This window comes from Rattus norvegicus, chromosome 2 (assembly GCF_036323735.1).
Source record: "Rattus norvegicus strain BN/NHsdMcwi chromosome 2, GRCr8, whole genome shotgun sequence".
Lineage (NCBI taxonomy): Eukaryota > Metazoa > Chordata > Mammalia > Rodentia > Muridae > Rattus > Rattus norvegicus.
The window spans coordinates 178,444,216-178,465,482 of NC_086020.1; the positions used below are offsets into that span (position 1 = coordinate 178,444,216).

Here is a 21,267-nt window from a genome sequence, read left to right on the forward strand (position 1 = left end):
TTAGAACACATGGGTGTGTGGGTATTTCTGTGGTTTACTAATTTGGACCCCTTCAGGTTTATTCCCAGAAGTAGGAGAGCTGGATCATATGGTAGTCTTCGGAGCCTCCATGCATAATGGAAACTGTAATTTACATGTCCACCAGCAGTGTGTGAGGATTCCTTTTCTCAGCATCATTACTGCATGTACTCTTGTTTGAGTATTTGGCAATAGCCATTCTGGCTGGGATGAGATGCAATATTAATTTAATTCTGATTAATTTTCTATGATGACTGAAAATGTAAAACATGTTTTCTTTTACTCCCACCTCCCTCCATGCCTCAGAGACAGGGTTTCTCTGTGTAGCCTTGGCTGTCTGGAACTCACTCTGTAGACCAGGCTGGCCCAGAATCTCACAGAGATCCACCTGCCTTTTGCCTCTGGAGGGCTGAGATTACAGGCGTGTACCACCACCACCCAGTATGTTTTCACTGTATTCTGAGTTATTTACCATTCTTCTGAGAACCAGCTGTCTGGTAGATTTTATTGATGAGATGATTTGGGTTTTTAATATTTAATTTTGGGTTCTTTATTATCTTAGATATTAATTCAATGTCCACTTTACATATAGCAAAGACTTTTCTCCTGTATCTTATGCTGTCTCTTTCACTATTTGGTTATTCCTTTGCTGGGCAGAGGCTTCTAGATTCCAGACAATCTCACGTTTGACTTCTTGCTATTATTCCCTGAGCTATTAGAGTTCTTTCCAGAATGCTCTTGCCTAGTGTTTTCCCCTATATGTTCTTCCTGCAGCTTCAAGGTTTCAAGTTTTACATTAATGTCTTTGATTCATTTTATAACTGACTGTTTCAAAAGATAAGAGATAGGGACCTATCAGAATCTATAAATTGCTTTTGATAGGATGGCCATTTTCGAAATCATCCTACTGTAAATCCGCCTCCTGATACCTTTTCCAATTTTTCTTTGGTGTTTTAAAGTTTTCATTGTATAGTTCTTTCATTTTCCTGGCTAGGTTTTCTTCAAGACATTTTTGAGGCCATTAGTATTCAGAATTATTATCGAAAGGTGTGTATTAATTTCTGTCATTTTATTGATTTTACGGTCTTTTTTCAGGTCTCTTTTGTTTCCTATCCTAGCATCATTTATTTGTTCCCTGTGTTTATTCTTCTCTCTAGACTAAAGTATTCCTTCTGGTAGCCTCTGTAGAGCTGGCTTAGTAGTCATAGATTCCTTTAATTTGTTTTTTTTCTTTTTTCTCTGTTTTTTATCTTTATTAACTTGAGTATTTCTTATTTACATTTCGATTCCTTTAATTTGTTTTATCATGAATTATTTTTTAATTTTTTCTTCAATTTTAAGATACTTGACTTTTTTCTCTTGCAGCTTCCAATACCCCCTTTCATTCTGTGTTTCTAATGTTTTAAATATAATATAGCATGAACATTTTATTTTCTGGTGTTATCTATTTGGTGTTCTATAGACATCTTGTACCTGAATGGTCATCTCTTTCTACTAGGTTTGGGAAATTTTCTTCGATGATTTACTGAACATATTTTCCATGTCTTTGCTATGGTAAGTAATCTCCTTCTTCTATGCCTCAGAGGTGAGATTTTTTTTCATGGTGTCCTCCAACTCTCCTATTAATGTTTCCTTTTATATAAATATATTTTAATTTTAAGTTAGTATACAAAGTACTAGGTTTCTTCATGAAATGTTCACACTTATTTTTAATTTTTTTGAGTCTATCCTATATGAGTATTGTATCTCTGTCACTCCCACCCTCTTCTCCTTCCTCCTTCCAAGTTGACAATCTCACCTGCAATTGTTATTGCTACATGCACATATGTATAGAGATATACTCCTTGGTCTGATTCTTCTGCTTTGCCTTTCACCCTTGACCCTGGTTTTGACATGATTGTTCTGTGGTGAGCTTTCTGCTGAGGCTTTCATTTGGCTTACTGAGTTTTTTATTTCCAGCATTGTTTCAGTTTGGGTTTTTTAAAAGAATGCAAACTTTATCTTCATGTGTTTACTTTATTTTATTCTTATCTCTTTGTTTTGTCTGGAAAAGTTTTTCCAGGTAATTATTTTATTTTATTTTATTTTATTTTATTTTATTTTATTTTGTGTGAGAGAGAGAGAGAAGAAGAAGGAGGAGGAGGAGGAGAAGGAGGAGGAGAAGAAGAAGAAGAAGAGGAAGAAGAAGGGGGGAGGGAGAGGGAGAGGGAGAGGGAGAGGGAGAGGGAGAGAGGGAGAGGGAGAGGGAGAGGGAGTGGGAGAGGGAGAGGGAGAGGGAGAGGGAGAGGGAGAGGGAGAGGGAGAGGGAGAGGGAGAGGGAGAGGGAGAGGGAGAGGGAGAGGGAGGCCGGGGTGGAGGAGAGAATGTATGTGTGTGTTTTAACCTATGAGATGAGGTTTACACATTTGGAGTTAGTTCTGGGTTGAGTTTTTGCTTGTTTGTTTGTTTTCTTCTTTTTTTTCTTTTCTTGTTCTAATCGAGTCTTTCGTTACAGGTTACAATATTCAGGATGGGGCTAATTCACAGTAGAGCCAGGATGCAGGTTCCTGTCTGTCTACTATTTGGGGCTGTAGACTATCCCAAGACAAGTCTCTACAGTTTGTTTGCTGTGGTCTGGCGCTTTCAGCAGCTTGATAAAACGGTTTGAAACAAGTTTTTCAAAGAAATGGGGCTGGTCCTGAGTCTAGAGATCAGATAGGACAACTGGAGGGGCCCAGTCAGGCAGCTTACAGGGTTTCTGGGGCTCTGGCGAATCCCTGGGGGGATTCGGGCTGGGATATGGTGAATCCCAGAGTAGGGAGGGGACCAGAAGCAGGGGGTGGTCCATGAAAGCAGCCTTAAACTTGGGTGATTTGAGTGGATGGGGCCAGGAAGGAAATGAAGGTAGCACAACCTGGTGTCTGAATCACTGTTGATGATAGAGAGCCCCCGGGGTGGGGGTGGGGCAGTGCGATGTGATCAGAGAGGGGAAGACAGGCCAGGAGGAGGCGAATAGAGAGAGTCCCTGGAGGAGGTGGGTTGTGACCAGGGAGGGAGACAAGTCAGGAGGAGATGCTGGTCTCTGGCAAGCAGCAGTTTGGTTAATGGATCTTCATTCTCATTTCAGCTAGAGCTGAAATACCAAATATTATAAAGTATTTGTCTAAATACTAAACATGTTAATTACATAATTTACCTATGCGTCTAAATTATAAACATTACAGTGGTGAATATTTTCTTTCTTTTCTGAATATTTTCTTAATTATTGCTTGGGATATGTTACTGGTGAAAGATGGACGAAGCAAAGATATTTAATAAAGCTCTCTAGGGTTCTAGCTTGGCATTTCCAAACAGCTGAGAAAACTAAGCCATACTTTTAGCATAGAAACACAATAGGGGTTCGATAAACAACTTGTGTGTTGAGGAAATTGTGCCATTAGAGAAATGCAAACTGGAAAAGGTCCTGGGTTAGTATTTGTTATTGTTAAGGGTGTCATTGTGGTATGGTTGTTGTGGTGGCTCAGGTGCTGGCACTGAACCTTGGGGCTTTCAGACACTGTTCCTTCAGTTTCTGGGGAACCTTCTGGGATGCGGGGAAGACTCTCCATCAGTCGCTTGATCTTTGGCGCTATCTTCTGGGAGATGCACTCATCAGTCTGTGTGGTCCCATGTGTGCTACTTGGTTGAGATGGTCAGACAGAAGCTGCCACTGAGCGAAGGCTTGTATTGGGGTGAGGTGTAAGGAGAGTTAATTTGTCCTTTATAGTTAAGTGTCACTTGTGTAGAGGCCATCTGTACAGTAGAGCGAGTTCCAGGTTGCAGTTGTTTATTTCCTAATGGTCTAAACTGATCCTAGCACTGTGTGTGTGTGTGTGTGTGTGCGTGTGTGTGTGTGTGTGTGTGTGTGTGTGTGTGTGTGTGTGTGTGTATGTAGGTCTTGACCTCCGTACATCATCAAGACTACTAAAGCAACATCTTAGCTCTTCCCATATAGAAAGTCAAGGTTCAGCATTGGCTAGGTACACAGAGCCTTCAGACCTTTTATGTGCTTGCTGTCTGGAACTTTGCTCTTATAAGCATTCATGAGTACCATGTCAACTCCATGTCCACAGCAGGCCATGCAGTTCCATACCTCCAAGCCTTTGTTTGCACATTCCCCTCTGCCTAAAGCTACTTCATTCCCCAGAGCAACTCAAAATTTCTTTTCAAGACACTGCTCAAATAGCACCTCCTTAAGTTAAGTCTTCCTCAATTTTTTTCTGGGAGAAGGTGGCCCTTGATGGGTGTCCTGATTGTCCTGTACTTGCCCAGGGTACATGGTGTCCATGTGTAACTGTCAGCCCTCTTATTCAACCCCATCCTGAGAGCTAGCTGGCCAAGCGTTTTATTCACATTGCTTAGCAGAGGGACTGGCCTGCTGCGAGTACTCATGAAATACTTGTTGACTGAGTGGATGGGTGTGATTCATTACTGTGGACTTTGGAGGTTCACTAATTGAGGGAGGGTGTCTAAGGAAGCTGTTTTTAAGGGTGTCCCTGGGGCTAGGGGGTGGGGCGGGATGATGAGCTCTGATTGGAGGCAGTGGATGTATAATGAAACCTTTGTGATTCTTAGGTTTTTCAGGTCCTAGAGGTGGGTCCCTAAAACCAGGAGTATGACAGTGTCATCCCAGGAATGCAGTTAAGGTTTGGTTCTGCTGTAGAAGAACCTGGGGAAAGCCACACACTAGCTGCCATAAATGAGTGGGCTGGGAATGGGCAGGATGTCTAGCCTGGTGGAAGTTCCCCTGTTCAGAAGTCTGCCTTTTATCTGATTTCCAGGATCATATAGAGGCTGGGCTGTGGATGAAGAGCAGCCCTGCATTGAGAGCAACAGGTTAGTGCCTCCTCCAAGACAATCTCAGGGGTGGTGTGGGCTGTGCTGTTCTTAGAGAGCAGAGATCCTCAGCTTGCCTGTTATGGAGAACATGCATAGTGTGAATGAGTGCTCCAACAATGGAACTGTGGCCCCAAAGTGGTTTAAAATCCCAGAGGATAAGCGTGTTTCTGGGCTTGTCCATAAATACAAGGATTTGAGGCCAATTATGTGTGTAGCAGCTGTGTAATTTTGGTAAATTCCTTAGCCTCTTTGGATTTCATTTTCCCTCCAGGAGGATAGGGTCATGATGCTTAACTCCCCAGGGTCCTGTGTGGATTAAATGGGGTGATGAGAAGAAGCAGATGCATGGTTGTTAGGATTGTTGTTTGCACAGGGTTTAGGGAAGGCAGTTGCTTCCTATCACCTCTGTATGGAGTAAGGGGTGGTGGGCATCAGGTGGACAGTGCATAGAGCTGTGAAAAGGCCCCAGGATTATAAGGCTGGAAAGACTATGCTGGGGTTGGGGTCAACTCCTGGAGAAGATAACGTGCCAGATAGTGGTGGGAACAAAGGTGTCAATGGCTGTGCTGTCTGTCTGTCTGTCTGTCGGTCTGTATGTATGTATATTCTAGTGAGAAGTAAAACACAAACAGGAATTGCCCGGTCTGATTCTTCTGTGTAGTATAATCATCTTAATGTTCTGCTGGTCCCATCAAGTACATTACTGTAGGGGAAGGTTACTGTAGGGGAAGGGCTCTTGCCTCTTCAAGGATTCCAACATTTTCATTGTACACAACAAAAACAGTGCCTGGCTTCAAACCATCTTTAGTTTGTTCAGATCTTGACTATTAGCAATGAGGAGACAACTCCTGGACCCAGGATGCCCTCAGTTCCAGTGTAGGGACTCACTTTAGATCAGGCAGGAAAGCTTGTTGAGGACAGAGCCAGCAACCCAAGTTCACATGGGATCAGCAGGGGTGCAAGGCGGCCCCTTCCTGATGCAGCTCAGGCTAGTGGGCAGGGGGCTGATGTCTCCAGGAGGAAGAATTCCCTCCTCTTAGCTCTTCTCCTTCTTCCTTACAGACTCTCCACTGTCCCAGAGCCTCCTCATCTACTCTGCAGATTTGCCTGTACCCTGAAGGGTCCATCGGTCATGCCAGACACACCAGTAGAGGACTCCCTTTTCCAAATCATACACTGCTTTCATCACTATGCTGCCCGGGAAGGGGACAAGGAGACCTTGTCCCTGGAGGAGCTGAAAGCCCTGCTCTTGGATAGTGTGCCTCGCTTCATGGACACCCTGGTATGTTGGGTCTGGTGCTGGAGTGGGAGATGAAGTGAGAACCAAAGCGCCTAGAGAGCGCTGTTTGTGGGATTGGGACTGAGCAGTGAGGTGGGTAGGTGGGAGGAGATGACTCCCTTGGGAATCTCCTGTTCCTGAAGGAGAATGGAGGAGGTGGGGGCATGCGAAGAGTAGGGTTTGCTTTATTTCCTGTCCTTCCCTTCTCTGAAGTCACCTGCTTGGTTTCACTCCAGTCACATGAAGAGACTACTAATCTCTGAGACTACAGCCTGATACCACACCTTTGGATTCTTCTGCTTCCTGTGTCCTGTGAGCATGACAGGCTCAACGCTGTTCTCTGTTCAGAAGCCTCTTTAGTCAGTGACATTGCCCCAAACTCAGACTTTCTCTGTGAGTCCTTAGAGCATAAGTCCCTTCACCAGAGTGTCTGCCATGAGCCTGAAGTAGTAGGGAATTTAGGCTGTGGAGGCTGCCCTGGTCTGGTGGGCATGGGAAATATAACCTCTTCCACTCCCCATGCCTAGGGCTTCTCAGAGTCAGATGGAGACAGCCCCAGATCCTGGGCTTATAGAGCCTGCTCATCCAGTCTGTGATTAGTTCTAGTCCTCAGCTACTGCGCTTCTTAGGGACTGCAGCTCTGAAGGAAACTGTGGGTGCTGTCTTGGTGAAGTCTGTGGTGTTTCAGGGTCTCTGGCTTGCCACCTCTAGAGGAAGTGAGACTCTGCTTATTCCTGTAAAATGTCTCCTTCACCTACTTCCAGGCTTTGAGAAAGAACACAAAGACAACCTCCTTCTTTCTAGAATGTTCCTTCGAGGGCTCAGAAGATAGCCAGAATAGGAGTTCCTTGCTAACTGTTTTTAGGAAATATTTTCCTTTTGGGAAGAACTCCTTGGTGCTGCCTTGCCTTGCCCAGGACTGCGATCATAGAACCCATAGTGTTGCCTTTGCTGCAGGGCTCTTGGGGACAGGCACAATGGCATAGCTGGCAGACTTGGTAAGAATAAATGTTGACCAGAAAAAGACACATGGTATGCACTCACTGATAAGTGGATATTAGCCCAAAAGCTCAAATTACCCAAGATGCAATCCACAGACAACATGAAGCTCAAGAAGAAGGATGACCAAAATGTGGATGCTTTACTCCTTCTCAAAAGGGGGAACAAAAGTATCCACAGGAGGGGATATGGAGACAAAGTTTAGAGCAGAGACTGAAGGAACAGCCATTCAGAGCCTGCCCCACATGTGGCCCATATATCTACAGTCACCAAAACTAGATAAGATGGATGAAGCTAAGAAGTGCATGCTGACAGGGACCGGATATAGATGTCTCCTGAGAGACACAGCCAGTGCATGTCCAATACAGAGGCGGATGCTAGCAGCAAACCACTGAACTGAGAACAGGACTCCCATTGGAGGAATTAGAGAAAGGATTGAAAGAGCTGAACGAGCTTGCAACCCCATAAGAACAACAATGCCAACCAACCAGAGCTTCCAGGGACTAAACCACTACCCAAACACTATACTTGGACTGACCCATGGCTCCAGCTGCATATGTAGCAGAGGATGGCCTTGTTGGGCACCAATGGAAGGAGAAGCCCTTGGTCCTGCCAAGGTTGGACCCCCAGTGTAAGGGGATGCCAGGCGGGGCGGTGGATGGGGAGGGGAATACCCTTATAGAAGAAGGGGAGGGAGAGGAGATAGGGGGTTTATGGACAGGAAACCGGGAAAGGGAATAACATTTGAAATGTAAAAAATAAATATAAAAAAAGTGTTGATAAGGGAGTTGAGGAGAGCCTGTCAGATGTAGAAGGTTTCACACTCTGGATGTGACAGGGTTATTGGATGGTGGGGCTGGTAAAGGGAGAGAAGTTGCTGATTTCCTACAGGGATGAGGGGCTGCCTTCTGGATCTGCAGCATTACCTTCCTTCCCACAAATGCTTCTCAGATGCTCCATTCTGTGTGTGAGAGCATGCCTACATATACCAGGAAAATCTTGCTGAAACCTGCTTTTCCCTCCCCTCCCTCGGTTTGACCACATCCTCCCTTCTCCATCTGTCTCACATCTTCTTTGTAAACAAGGACCCCGGCTTTCCTCACACCCCCTCTCCCATTTCAAACAGCCCTTTCCTTTGCCATTCGGATCTTCAGCCTCAGGGTCCTCTGCTTGGATACCCTGGGCAGCTCCTGCGGTCATTTCTCTGTCCTATTTCACTTTCTGCACACTATAGATGAACCAGTTAATGTTTCCTAAATAATGCCTAGGTAGGTAGCACGGGATGCAGACAGATATCTGCCTGACTTGGAGGTGGTCCTACATTCATGCTGGAGATGATGTGTGCATGCAACCTTCCCCCTGAGGAGTTCTTGGTTTGGAGGAAGAAGGCAGTGTCTTGTCTTCAGGAAGCCTGTACAGGTGACTCTTGTAGAGAGCTCACAGTGCACCTCGGAAGACAGCACAGACACTGACTGTATGTGAAGTGGTTCTGGGGAATCCAGGCTTCTGAGCTCAATTCAGGAATTACTTAAACTTCTCTTTTGAAAGGACTATTTTTGCTCTCTCTGCCCATGCCACTCTAGGTCTGATGACCCAAGGTGTCTATTAACACCAGTGCTTCTTCAGCCTGATTTTGTAGTATATGATGATCTTGTCACTGATACTCTGTGAGAACTTGTCCTGAAGGCTTGTTGAAGGGGAACCAGGCTGCTGTAATGCCCTTCATCCCCAGCAGGAGGAGTTTGGAGGGCTCGTATACTGAATGCAGTGTGGGTTGATGATCCTCTTTGTGTTTGGCAGGGCCGCAGGCAGCCATACTACATCACAGAGCTCTTCCGGGCGGCTGACAAAAACAAGGACAACCAGATCTGCTTCGATGAGTTCCTGTACATCTTGGGCAAACTGGTGAAGGACTATCATCTTCAGTTTCACCGGCAGTTGTGCACACACTACTGCACCCAGCACAACCTCTACTAAAGGGGGACAGGCAGTCTCTCATCACCAGAACTTGTTCCTGGAGACATGGCCTGACTAAGAACAGCTTACAGAACTTAGCAATGTATTTCTTCTTAGGTGTGCACACACGCATACAAACAAGATCACAAATATTTCTGGGAAGTACTCAGGTCATGGTTCTGGGTATCCCTTAATGTTCAGTAAAAGAAGTTTAGTCTGTATTATCAGGAACATCGTTTAGAGCAGGAGACATAGCTCCTGCCTTCAGTGATATCTTGCTTGATGGGGGAATATTGGTTCTGAATCCAAGGTGCCCTTATCTGATGCAAGAGACCCAGCCTTGCTGACAGAAATCTTATCTGAGGTGTGAGACGGCCTGCTGTCTGGTCTCAGTCTGCAAGGAAAGGGTGCTTCTCGGGATCAGGGCACCCTCTGAGAAGGAAGTAAGACCTCCCAATGATGTTACTGACTGATCATTCACTGCACATGCGGGATGGGGGAGGGGAGCCACATGGACAATGGTGCCTAGAAGGAGTCCTTTTGAGAGTCTGCACACACAGGACATTGGGAAGACAGGAGATGCCCAGGATCAGGAAGGGGAGGAGGAGGTGTTTCAAGAAGATGTAATAGCAGCAGAAACCCAGATGGTATGTCTGGAACAGCAGAGAGCTGTTCAGGAAATAAATGTCCAAGAGGAACGTGTGAGTTTTATTTACTCAGGAGGACATTGAGATTTAGATTTTATCCTTAAAAATGGTGTAGTGGAACTTGGGAACCTTGGAGGAGAGATCATGTGGGGAGAGGTGGGAGACTCAGTAAGGGGTTCCTGCCCATTCTGGAGAGGTGCAGTGTGTACAAGTCAGTAGCTGCACAAAGGGACAGAAGGAAGGGAGGAGACGGGAGAGAAATTTAAATGTCAAAGTCTTAGTCTTGAAGAACAGATTTTTTTGGGGTGGGGTGGGGAAGGGGTCCAGAGTGAGACCTAGGTGTCTGTGGCTGGTGATCATTGGAAAGATGTTGCTGGTTGTTGACCTGGACATGACCCATGTCACTGTGGGAACCAGGGTGCTAGGGAGCACTGTCCACTGGTTTCTGTGTATGTTGAGTCAGAGAGGCAAGGCAAGTAGCTGCAAAGCCAGCAACCTAGCCCAACAAAGCAGCAGATACCTGGCATGGGAAGATGAACAGAAGCTGGGACTTGTCAACCATGGAAGGCTTCCTGGAGGAAAGAGTGGCTAGGTGTGGTTGTTACTAATATAACACAGTGATGACTGGTATTCCTCCTGATTCTGAGCTATTCATGACTCAGTGGGCCCAGACCTGTGGCCCCTGCCCTCCTGAATGGTCCCTGTTGTTGACTGGTGGTGTCATTTTTCTTTTTCTTCCTGGAGCCCAGAGATGAGGGAGGGTTTCTTGGCCTAAAGGCACTGTCAGTGTCCTACTTGGTGGCCTGTCTTTTCTGAAGACTCTGGACAGAAGTTTGTATCCCTGTCCCCTCAAAGTCTAGTCCCATAAACGGCATACTTCTATCTTTCTGCAACTGGCCTAGTGTCCTCACACGATTGGTTCAGCAGGTTTTTGAGGAAGGAAATCAGGAAGGGGAACCGTGGAACTGAAATCTATTGACTTAGACCTATGCCCCTCCTATGACACCTCTTGATTACTTTTTGTTCATATCAAAGAGTCAGTATCTTGGGTTACTCAGCTGCTCTTCTTCAAGGTCCAGGCAGGTCCTTCTTGTTACTTTGACACGTGGTGGGGTCAAAATGACCTTTCAAGGTCATAAAAGCTCTGGCAGCCTGAACACTTGGCATCTACCCAACACTTCCTGATGGTTTCCCCACCAGTGCTGCTTCCTCTACCTGGGTTTCCTCAGAGCTGGCTATTGAGACACAAGCCTGGGGTCTTAGTCTTTTCCTGTAAACACAGCCCTGCCACTCTTTTCTAGATTGCTCCATATTGTCAAGTAATTACAAATTTTGCCTTTCCTCCAACATGCTTATTTACTTCTTGTTATTGAACTTGGAGGTCATAACCTGTGCCCCGAGTCAGGCCCAACCACCTATCTCTAGTCAGCCAATTAAAAGAGCAAAATTATAAGTAAGGACCAGAGAAAGATTTATTCATGTGGCCATGTTGGGAAGAAGGACAAACAGAACCAATGAACTCTTCTAGTTCCTAAAGTAAGACGGAAATTTAGATGGAGGGCCAAGGATATATATGTCCCTTGTAAAGCAGTTTTACTCAAGATGTGGTCCTGCCCATCACTGGTCCTGTAAGGCAACTGGACAAGTTGTTAAGATGGTGTGAAATCTTTTTTCTAGAGACAGGCCCCCCTCTGGCTGATGCCTTTCCCTTCTTCTCTCATGGTGAGATCTTTGGGGAACTTCCCATTTCTTTGGAGTCCATTGTTTCAGTAGTCTGATAGTCAGCTTGAGAGCCACAAAATGTTTCTTTAGAATGTCTTCCTTTCTGCCAAGCCAGTTATGTTCTCAGCACACACATGTGACTGCTGCTGTCAGACAACCCTGCTGCCCACTTAAAGGGAATGCTATCTGGTAGTGGGAGTTCATGGACCCACATACTATTCATCCTACTGAGGATGCTGCCAGGAAGCCCTCACTCACAAACACCTTTAAGTTCAATGAGCCCGAGGAAAGATGTTGAGTAGCAGTGTGCCTCAGTTTCTTTATGTTTTACACAGGTAAAATTTTACATGTAAAGTTCACTCTACTAGAGATTTGAAAGTATCAAAAAAATCAGCAGATGTAAACATGCTTTGAAAAGAGATGCGTTGCTTTGGGGTAAGGTGGTGCATGCATAATCATATAAAACTGTGCATGGTGGAGAAGGTGTATGGGTTGATTGTTGGTTGGAAACTTGTGATATAGCATTGAGTTCTATTTTGCTAGCTAGGGGGTCAACTTACCTTTTATAATAATGGATGCATACCATTCCCTCTTACAAAAGAGACTTATTGGACAGTGGATAAGGGCTTGTGAGGAATGGAGGAAAGAAGATTAACTATTCTGTTGGGGAGATGGATGGAGAAAGTAGATGCTATCTTAGCTGGGTAGTTAAAATAAGAAAGTTGTCAGCACTGAGGTATTCCAGTCTGTGGAGGAAGTAGATGCTGTACATCCCATCTTAAGCCACTTCCATCCCAGTGTCTAATGGAGGGCCTCAGTCTCCTCTGTACAATGGAGTCTATAATGCATGTGCCTCATAGGATTAAGAGTTAAGAGGTTTTATGTAAGCAAAGCATTGGGGAAGTCCTCACAATGGTACACACAACACACCCAGTAATTGCCAGCTATTAGCTATTATTCACTGCCATTGTAGTTGTGGCTTGTGCCATTGTGCATGTCAGGCACTGTGCTGGGTTGTGTCAACTAACAATGCCTCAACTGGGACAAGCAGAAGGCCTCTCCTTGGTCCTTCTGGAAGAACAGGCTGAGGAAACTAGGCTCCTGCATCTATGATACTACTAAGAATTCACCAAGGAGTCCCAAGGAGGAACATATGTCCAGATTATTAGATTTCAGCCACACAGCCCCCCTTCCTGTATTACTTCCTGAAGCACCTGGTGAGCCTAAAGTGACATCAGACCTGGTGCAGGGACTTGGTTCATTGATTTGGATATTAACAGTCTGACTCTGGAGGGTTCAGTGTTCAGTTACAGAATCAGCCACAGATAATGATACACTCATGGTAACCCTGCCCCCAGCTCTCTCCCATTTTTAAGAAGCAATTTGTATGATTTATCGTATATGTGATCTCTCTTCCCCTCCCCCTTCCCTTCCCCTTCTCTCTTCTCTCTGTTAGGGTTTTTGAGATTGCATCTCTTTATGCAGTCCAATCTTGCCTTAAACTCATGGCAACCCTCCAGCTTCAACCTTCCTGAATGTTGGAATTAAATATATTTGCTACCATGCCAAGCTTTTTTTATTTTGTGTAAGCTTTTCTACTGAAACATGGTTTGTACCCTAGGGTCTATGAGCTCCCTAGCCATGGGATTTTGATCATGGTTAATATATTAGACATGAATTTTTTTCCTGTGGCACAGACTTCAAAATCCAGTCAGAAAGTGGTTAGTTACTCAATAACAGTAGTTCCCAGAGAAACCTCTTTTTACAGTGAGCAGAAGCTAATGTAGAGATGCATAACTGGCCACAATTAGAAAATAAGTGACAGAGTACTAGCTGTTATCAACCTCCACTCCTTTCTAGGCCAGGCAATACTAGAGAAGAGAAGGGAGAAAGAAAGTAAGAGAGCATTCAGGTTATTTGTAGGTCAAACCAGAGTCATTTTGGAAGAGGGAACCCAAGTTGGGAGGATACTGAATAGCCTATGGAGAAACTTGAGACCACTTTCTCCATTGGTGATTGATGTGGGAGGACCCAGCTCACTGGGTGCACCCCTGAGCAGGTGGCCCCAAGAGGTATAAGAAAACAGGGTGAAGAAACCATGGGGAGCAAGCCAGTAAGCAGAACTTCTCCATGGTGTCTGCATCAGTTCCTGCCTCCAGGAATTGTCTGGTTCGAGTTCCAGCCCTATCTTCCCTGAAAAATGACAAATTGTCGGATGGAATAAGTCCTTTCCTTTCCAAGTTGCTTTTGCTCATGGTGTTTTATCATAGCAATAGAAGCACAAACAGAGATGTGGAATGTGAGGAGCAGTGCTAGGAAATGCTGTCTTCTGCACACAACATGGATACCACATTAGTGAACTCTCATAAGCTGTGGTCATCTCCACGAGATCCACACAAGATCAAGCCAGCTAAAATTCCTGAATTAATAGAGGGGTTGTTTTCCAGCCTTTTGTTTTTACTGAGGAGTTACTGTCAGTTGGTAGCTTCTCTGGAAGGGAGAATTATTGTGATTTGAGGGCATGGCCATTGATAGGCTTCCTGTGCCCCACAATCTTGCACATGCGAACAGCACTTAGTGCGTTATAAAAAAAAGATGACTACATCAACAGCATGAAGTTGAGAGGGAGAGGACTTTTGAGATAAGAGGGAGGTTGGAGGGGTAACATGGAGAGTGAATATGATATTTCATTTATATATGTATGAAATTCTCAGAAGTATAATAAAAATGTTATACTCTGGTAGATTGACCACTCTCCATGGATGTATATATATTATACTAGTGGGTCATTATAAGGAAAGAGAACATGAAGTTGGGAGGAGGACATTGAAGGGATATAGGATATAGGAGGAATTGGAGAATAGGTAGTGAATATGATCAAAATACATTGTGCAGGTGCATGAAATTCTTTTTTCTATGAAATTCTTAAAACATAAAAAATGTTATGAGTATATTCATGTGGTATTGATTTCCATGAAGCAGATTTTTCTTTTATTTTTTTACTATTATTTTAAATTCAAAATTTTATATAGTACATTTTGATCATGATCCTTCCTCCAACAAATCCTTCTCATCCACCCAGCTTTACTTATCTGAGATGCCATCTTAACATGTCAGAATGACTGAGATTCTCAACAAAAATTGCAGCTCATTATGGTGAGGATGTGGAGCAAGGGAGACATCTTCATTGCTGATGGGGTACAAACTCAGACAGCCACTGTGGAAATCAGTATAGCACTTCCTCAGGAAATTGGGAATTGACCTACCCCAAGATCCAGCCATACCACTCTTGGACATATACGCAAAAGACTCCTCACCCTACCACCAGAACACTTGCTCAACTCTGCTCATATTGGCTTTATTCATAAAAGCCAGAAACTGAAAACAAACTAAATGTCTCTTAACTGAAGAATGGGTAAAAAAATGTGCATATTTACACAATGGAATATCACTCAGCTGTTAGAAAAAAATGACGTCATGAAATTTTCAGGCAAATGAATGGAACTAGAAAAAAAAAATCCATCTGAACAAGGTGACCCAGGCCCAGAAAGACAAACGTGATATGCATTCACTTATAAGTGGATATTAGATGTTAAGCAAAGGATAATCATACTACAATCCACAGACCCAGAGAAGTTAGATGAGAGGCCTACTGGGGAGCATGGATCTACCTGGGGAGGGGAAATAGAATAGATTTTGTGGGTGCATGGTGGATAAGGTGAGAGAGATGGGAACAGGAGCGATCAGGTCGGGGCGGGCGGAGGAGAGACAGAGGTAGAGAGTACAGGAGAGACAATTGAAATGGGTGGGCATTCAGGGGATGATGTGGAAACTTAGTGCAGTGGAAATTTCCTGGACCATACGAGGTTGACCGTAGCAAGGACTCCTAGTAGTGGAAGATATGGAGCCTGAACAAGGCATCTTCTGTAACTAGGCAAGGCTTTCAGTGGTGGGACTGGAGCATCAACCCAGCGACATCATCTATGACCCGCAACCTGCCCTACTGACAGGATGTGCTGGAGCAATGGTGGCTCAGAATTTGTGGGAGTGGCCAAGCAATGAGTGGTTTAACCTGAGGCCTACAACCACTAGAGGGAGTCTGATACTGCCTAGATGGCCAGGATCTGGAAGCTGGATGTCTCAGCGATCTAGGGTAGAATCAGACATGATTGACAAAACAACAACAGCAGCAGCAGCAGCAGCAGCAGCAGCAGCAGCAGCAGCAGCAGCAGCAGCAGCAGCAGCAGCAGCAGCAGCAATGAAATGATTCGTAATGGGAGAAGATACAGAGAGCCACAGCCAAATGTTAGGCAGAGCTCAGGAAACCGTACAGAAGAGGAGAGGAAAGACCTTAGGGGTTGAGGACACCAGGAGAACATGACGTACAGAATCAACAAAGCAGGGCTCATAGGGGCTGGCAGAGACTGAAGTGGCAACTACAGAACCTGCATGGATCTGCACCAGGCCCTCTGCATACATGCTGAGGTTCTTTAGCTTGAGGCTTTTGTTGACCTCCTAACAATGGGAGTGGAGGTATCCTTGACTTCTTTGCCTCCTCATGGAACATTTTCCTCCTACTGGGTTGCTTCATCCAGTCTTGATATGAGTGTCTGTGCTCAGTCTTATTGAGCCTTGCTGTGCCAAGTTTGGTTGATACACCTGGGAGGCCTGCTCTTTTCTGAAGGGAAAGGAGCAGTGGATCTGGGGAAGAGGGAAAGTGGGAGAATGGGAGGGAGAGGAGGCTGTTGGTGGGATGTACTGTATAAGAGAGAGAAAAACAACTCAAAATACAATACAATAACAAGCAAGCAAAGAACCAATGAGAGAGAGAGAGAGTGAGAGAGAGGAAGAGAGAGAGAGAGAGAGAGAGAGAGAGAGAGAGAGAGAGTGCCCAAACAAAGCAAAATGAAACAAAAAGTCTGCAAAACTACTAGTGAATTCATTCTGTATTGACCAACTGCTCCTGGCCATGGGGTCTGCCCTCTAGTCTGGGTGAGATACCAATGGAGAAACGTGTGAATTGCAGATAGCTTCTGACTATGTGTGGGAGCCTTGTCCACTCCTTCTCAGCACTGGGACCATCTGGTTTAAGCTGTGCAGGTCCTGTAGGTCCTGTGAGTTCATATGTGCACCGGCCTTGCTGTGCCTGAAGACACTGTTTCCTTAGTGTCATCCATCCCTCTGGCTCTTACAATCTCCCTGCCTCCTCTTTGGCATGGATAAATTCTTGAGCCTGAGGTGAAATCCCACTTAGGACTGAGCATGAAGCAAACCTTATAGACATTGAAAATTGTAACACTCAATTGTGCTCAATTACATGTGACAGCAATTTTGTCATCTTTCCTTCTCCAGGTGTATAGTTCAGTAAAGTTACTTACATACACATTGTTGGACAGCTCATCCAAGAACTTGTTTCCTCTTTTGACATTGACAGTGCATACCATTAACCATGGCTCATTCTTCCTCTTCCCAGCTTCTCTAACTTTGGCTCTAGAAATCTGAGTACTAGAAACACCTCATACAACTGGAACCATACTTGATTTCTCCTTTCCGGTCATCTATGTTCCATCATGTGCCAGCCTTTACCAAGGCTGACTAATATTCCACTCTATGCAAAGCGCATTTATCACTCATCCATCCACACACACTGCTGTTGCTTCCCCTCTTTGGCTTCCTTGGATGGTGATAATCTGAGTGTGAGTGAAGAAGCATCTGAGAGGGTGGGTCCCTCCCAGAGTATCCCTCAACCCTGGCACATCAGGTCTCTGTGGGGTTAGGCACATCCTCTCCCACTGAGGCCAGACCAGGCAGCCTAGTTAGATGAACATATCCCACATACAGACAACAGATTTTGAGATAGACCCTATTCCAGCTGTTCAGGACTCTCATAAGGACCAAGATACCCATCTGTTCCATATAAGTGGGGAGGCCTAGGTCCAGCTCGCATATGTTCTTTGGTTGGTAGTTCTGTGTCTGAAAGCCCCAAGGGTCCAGGCTAGTTGACTCTGTTTGGATAGGTCTGGAGTTCCTGTTCCCTTTGGGACCTGCAATCCTTCCTCTTACTCTTTCATAGGAGTCCCCAAGCCGTGAAGTAGCATCTTTATGAGGCCCTGCTTTCCAGTCTTATGTCTATACGTTCACAAGTGGAACTGCTGGATTGTATGGTAATTCTTTGGTGACCAAGGAATGGCCGTTTCATATTTTATACTTCTGTCATAGGGCACAGGCTTCTCTAATGCATTTTATCTAAAAATCAAGAGGGAGCTTGCTTCCATTTTCTTTCTCTGTGGCAACACCTGTGATTTTCCACTATCTATCTATCTATCTATCTATCTATCTATCTATCTATCTATCTATCTCAGTAGTCATCCTAGCAGATGTGAGATGGCATCCTGTAGGTTGACTTGCTTCTTTCTAATGGTTTATGGTGCTGAGCATGTGTTTATTTCATATACTTGTTGGCCTATTGTATAAAGTATGAAGAAACATCTACTTAAATTTCCCTTTCACTTCATTTTTGGGCTGGTTTTATTTTTGCTATTGAATTATTGGGGTCTTAATATTTTAAATATTAATCCCTTATTAGATACAAAAACAAGTATAAATACAAAATACAAGCAACGTCTCTCTTTTCATGGGGTTGAAGATATAGTATATTTTTAATCTTTATATAATAATTTGTTTCAACCAAGGCAAAAAGGATGATTGATTGGCTCAACTTGGGTCACACAGCTGTAATGGAAGGAAATTGCTTATTGGAAATTAGTGGGCAGTGGAAACATGAAGGAGAGAGATTAATTCATCCACTTCCCCAGGAAACTGTTACTTGGCTCATTACTGTAATAACACACCACCAGCAGCACCACTACCACCACCACCACCACCACCACCACCACCACCACCACCACCACCACCACCACCACCACCACCACCACCATAACAACAACAACAACAACAAACCAGACAAAGGCAATTTAAAGAAGAGTTTATTTGGGCTTCCAATTCCAGAGCATACAGTCTATCAGAGTGGGGAATGCATGGCAGAAGGAGCAAGAGGCAGCTGTCACAGTGGGTTCCTAGTCAGGAATCAGAGAGCAGGGGTGCGAATACCCTGTTCTCCAACAGGACCTCAGCCTGTGAAAAGTACTACCCATGTCTGAGGTGGCATTCCCTATCTTAATTTATCTGATTTAGACAACCCCTCACACACATGCCCAGAGATTTGTCTTCGTGATGAGTCTGAGTTCCATGGTGAACTGATAGGCAAGATCATCTGCCACAGCTCTGATGGCCTGGGTGTTGGTGTAGAACCAGGATTGGTATCCGAGGACTTACAGGAAGGAAAGAAGAGATAAGTTTTCCCCATCACCTCTAGTTCTTGTCAGATCATGCTAGGGACTCTGCAATTCTGACACACGGGGACTGGGAAATTGGTTGACTCCCTCCACTTTTCTGGGCTTCAGCTTCCTCATCTTTACATAGGCTGGTTCAGATCACTGCCTTTCTGAGAGGCATATTTTAAAGCTTTTGTAAGATAATGTGGATGAAACCCACTGCCATATGAGAAATATTTCACAGATCTCCAGTGCTAGCAACCAGTTAATTCAAGTGGCATTTTACTGGGGCTTGGGGATTGCTCCTGTGAATTCCTGGGAATCAGCCCCTCTTCTTTTTCCCTTGAGCATGAAACACACATGGATTCTCCAAAATAATTGACCCCTCCCCATCCTAGAGTTCACACCTCTCTTCATCGGAGGCTCCTGGGGTCCAAGGCACAGTGACCATTCTGAGAGGTTGGAAAGGTCTCTTCTGTGATCATGCAGTGACTTAGTGGCTACTGCAGGGTGGACAACAGAAGATGAGGAATTCTACCCCATGGCTCAGGACATCCTTAGCTTCCAGAGTAGAATAATCATTAAGAGTCGTGGCAGGTTAGGAACTGATCCAACCCTTGGGAAGACAGCTGTCCCCTAAAGACTCTACCCACCCATCCAAATACTACCCCACAGCAGTACTCCAAACTCTTCTAATATCCAGTGGCTAGAAGCAGCAGTGTTTCTGAGGTCTTTGGTACTTTGAGAACTTGGAGAAGCTGTCTCTCCCATGCACCCACACTCACACAGCAAGATCCACCTTCAGTTCAGTTCAGAGGTAGACCGGACATGAAGGCATTGGATCAGCAATGGCAACGGAGGACAGGGCTAAGACTGAGTCTGTTTAGATGCAGGGATGAGGTCCCAGGGGCCTAGAAATGGATTTATTGCCATGTCTCATCCTGATTCTTCCTGCTGTGTACTCCTGTCTGGTAAATGTCTTCCCTGTTCCAACACTCCCACTTCCCCGGACTCAGAAATGCTCAATGTGCTCAGTGATTGCCACATGGGCTTGGTTAGGAAACAGAGGCTGTGGTAACTCTGGAAGGGAAGAATGGTGTCTCCACAGCCCGAGGCTATGGGCAGCTGGCCAAGCCTTTCTCTATAAAAGCAGCTGAGACTTAGCTTCACACATCCTTCTTCTGCTCCGTCTTCCAGACCTTGTGTAAGTAGGGCTGTGTGAACCTGTCTCACACTGTAGGCTTTCCTTAGGGAGAGTTGGGGGAATAGAGTAGCCTCCTTTGAGAGGGCAAGAAAGCATGGGGGAGTCTGCAGCACTGATCAGAAACTTGAGGATAAAGGAAGTGGAACAGTGTGGAGCCTTCTAGCAGTGTCTACTAGAGAAGGATAGGGAGTGTTTACTGTGGAGAGTTTGCTACACTCGTGTGTGTGTGTGTGTGTGTGTGTGTGTGTGTGTGTGTGTGTATGTGTGTGTGTGTGTGTGTCCTAAAGTCCCTCCAATGCTCTATCCAACCCCTTCCCACCAGAGATAGAGCCATTTTCTGGGTTTAGTTATCTGAGTGGTATAGGCCAGGTCAAAGCTTGTTCTTGGGTCAGGGACCTTCTGAATGTTCACTCAGTTGTCACCCTGCCATGAATAACTGCAGTTCTCATCCTTCTGTGTCTTTGTCTTTCAGGTGAAAGGAAATTTTTATCGACAATGGCAACTGAACTGGAGAAGGCCTTGAGCAACGTCATTGAAGTCTACCACAATTATTCTGGTATAAAAGGGAATCACCATGCCCTCTACAGGGATGACTTCAGGAAAATGGTCACTACTGAGTGCCCTCAGTTTGTGCAGGTGAGGAGGTGCTGCATTCTCAGGGTTCTCTAATGGTGCTGGGGTGACTGGTCCTCCATGCTGCTTTCTGCAGTTAGCTAATACTTACTCACAAATAGCCCTTGCTTACTTTTCTCTGATATATTTATAGTCTGAATTCCCCCACCCCTATTCTTCTTTACAGAATAAAAATACCGAAAGCTTGTTCAAAGAATTGGACGTCAATAGTGACAACGCAATTAACTTCGAAGAGTTCCTTGTGTTGGTGATAAGGGTGGGCGTGGCAGCTCATAAAGACAGCCACAAGGAGTAACAGAGCTTCTGGCCTGGGGCTGGGCCCTTGGATATGTCTACAGAATAAAGTCGTCATATCTTAAGTCTGTTTGAGTCTCTTGTCTTTCCTGGGGTGAAGGAAGGAATGGAAAACTGGAAAGAAGAAACTTGTCTTGTTTTGGCCCTTACTGCTCTCCATGGTCTAGTCCTTTCAAACGACTGCTTCTCTGGTCACCAACCCCCTCTGATCTCCTTCTCTTCTGGCCTCTGAACTTTGAGCCAGTGGTTCTAGGATTTAAGAATTTTCCAAAGTCTATAACTTAAACTTGATAGTTTTACTGGTTTATCCCAAATGGGAGACTT

General features: G+C 45.0%; 2 protein-coding genes across 3 annotated transcripts; both read left to right on the forward strand.

The window, feature by feature from the left end:
* Positions 1–4,767: 4,767 nt before the first annotated feature.
* Positions 4,768–9,209, forward strand: S100a7a (S100 calcium binding protein A7A). The gene is made up of 3 exons (NM_001109471.1): positions 4,768–4,872; positions 5,938–6,157; positions 8,954–9,209. The coding sequence occupies exons 2-3, from the start codon at positions 6,008–6,010 to the stop codon at positions 9,128–9,130; spliced, it is 327 nt and encodes a 108-aa protein (NP_001102941.1). The 5' UTR covers positions 4,768–4,872; positions 5,938–6,007; the 3' UTR covers positions 9,131–9,209.
* A 10,670-nt stretch (positions 9,210–19,879) lies between these two features.
* Positions 19,880–21,008, forward strand: S100a8 (S100 calcium binding protein A8). 2 transcript variants are annotated; one of them, XM_006232565.4, is made up of 3 exons: positions 19,880–20,016; positions 20,489–20,652; positions 20,816–21,008. In XM_006232565.4, exons 2-3 carry the CDS (start codon positions 20,512–20,514, stop codon positions 20,942–20,944), a joined length of 270 nt encoding a protein of 89 aa, XP_006232627.1. In that variant the 5' UTR covers positions 19,880–20,016; positions 20,489–20,511; the 3' UTR covers positions 20,945–21,008. The 2 variants fall into 2 exon arrangements, with proteins under 2 accessions (XP_006232627.1, NP_446274.2); NM_053822.2 differs by lacking the exon at positions 19,880–20,016.
* Positions 21,009–21,267: the final 259 nt, after the last annotated feature.

Coding starts and splice junctions, on each gene's coding strand:
- S100a7a (NM_001109471.1), top strand. CDS start 6,008: ATGCCAGACACACCAGTAGAGGACTCCCTTTTCCAAATCATACACTGC. Junction 6,158..8,953: donor CTCGCTTCATGGACACCCTG/GTATGTTGGGTC, acceptor TGTGTTTGGCAG/GGCCGCAGGCAGCCATACTA.
- S100a8 (XM_006232565.4), top strand. CDS start 20,512: ATGGCAACTGAACTGGAGAAGGCCTTGAGCAACGTCATTGAAGTCTAC. Junction 20,653..20,815: donor AGTGCCCTCAGTTTGTGCAG/GTGAGGAGGTGC, acceptor TCTTCTTTACAG/AATAAAAATACCGAAAGCTT.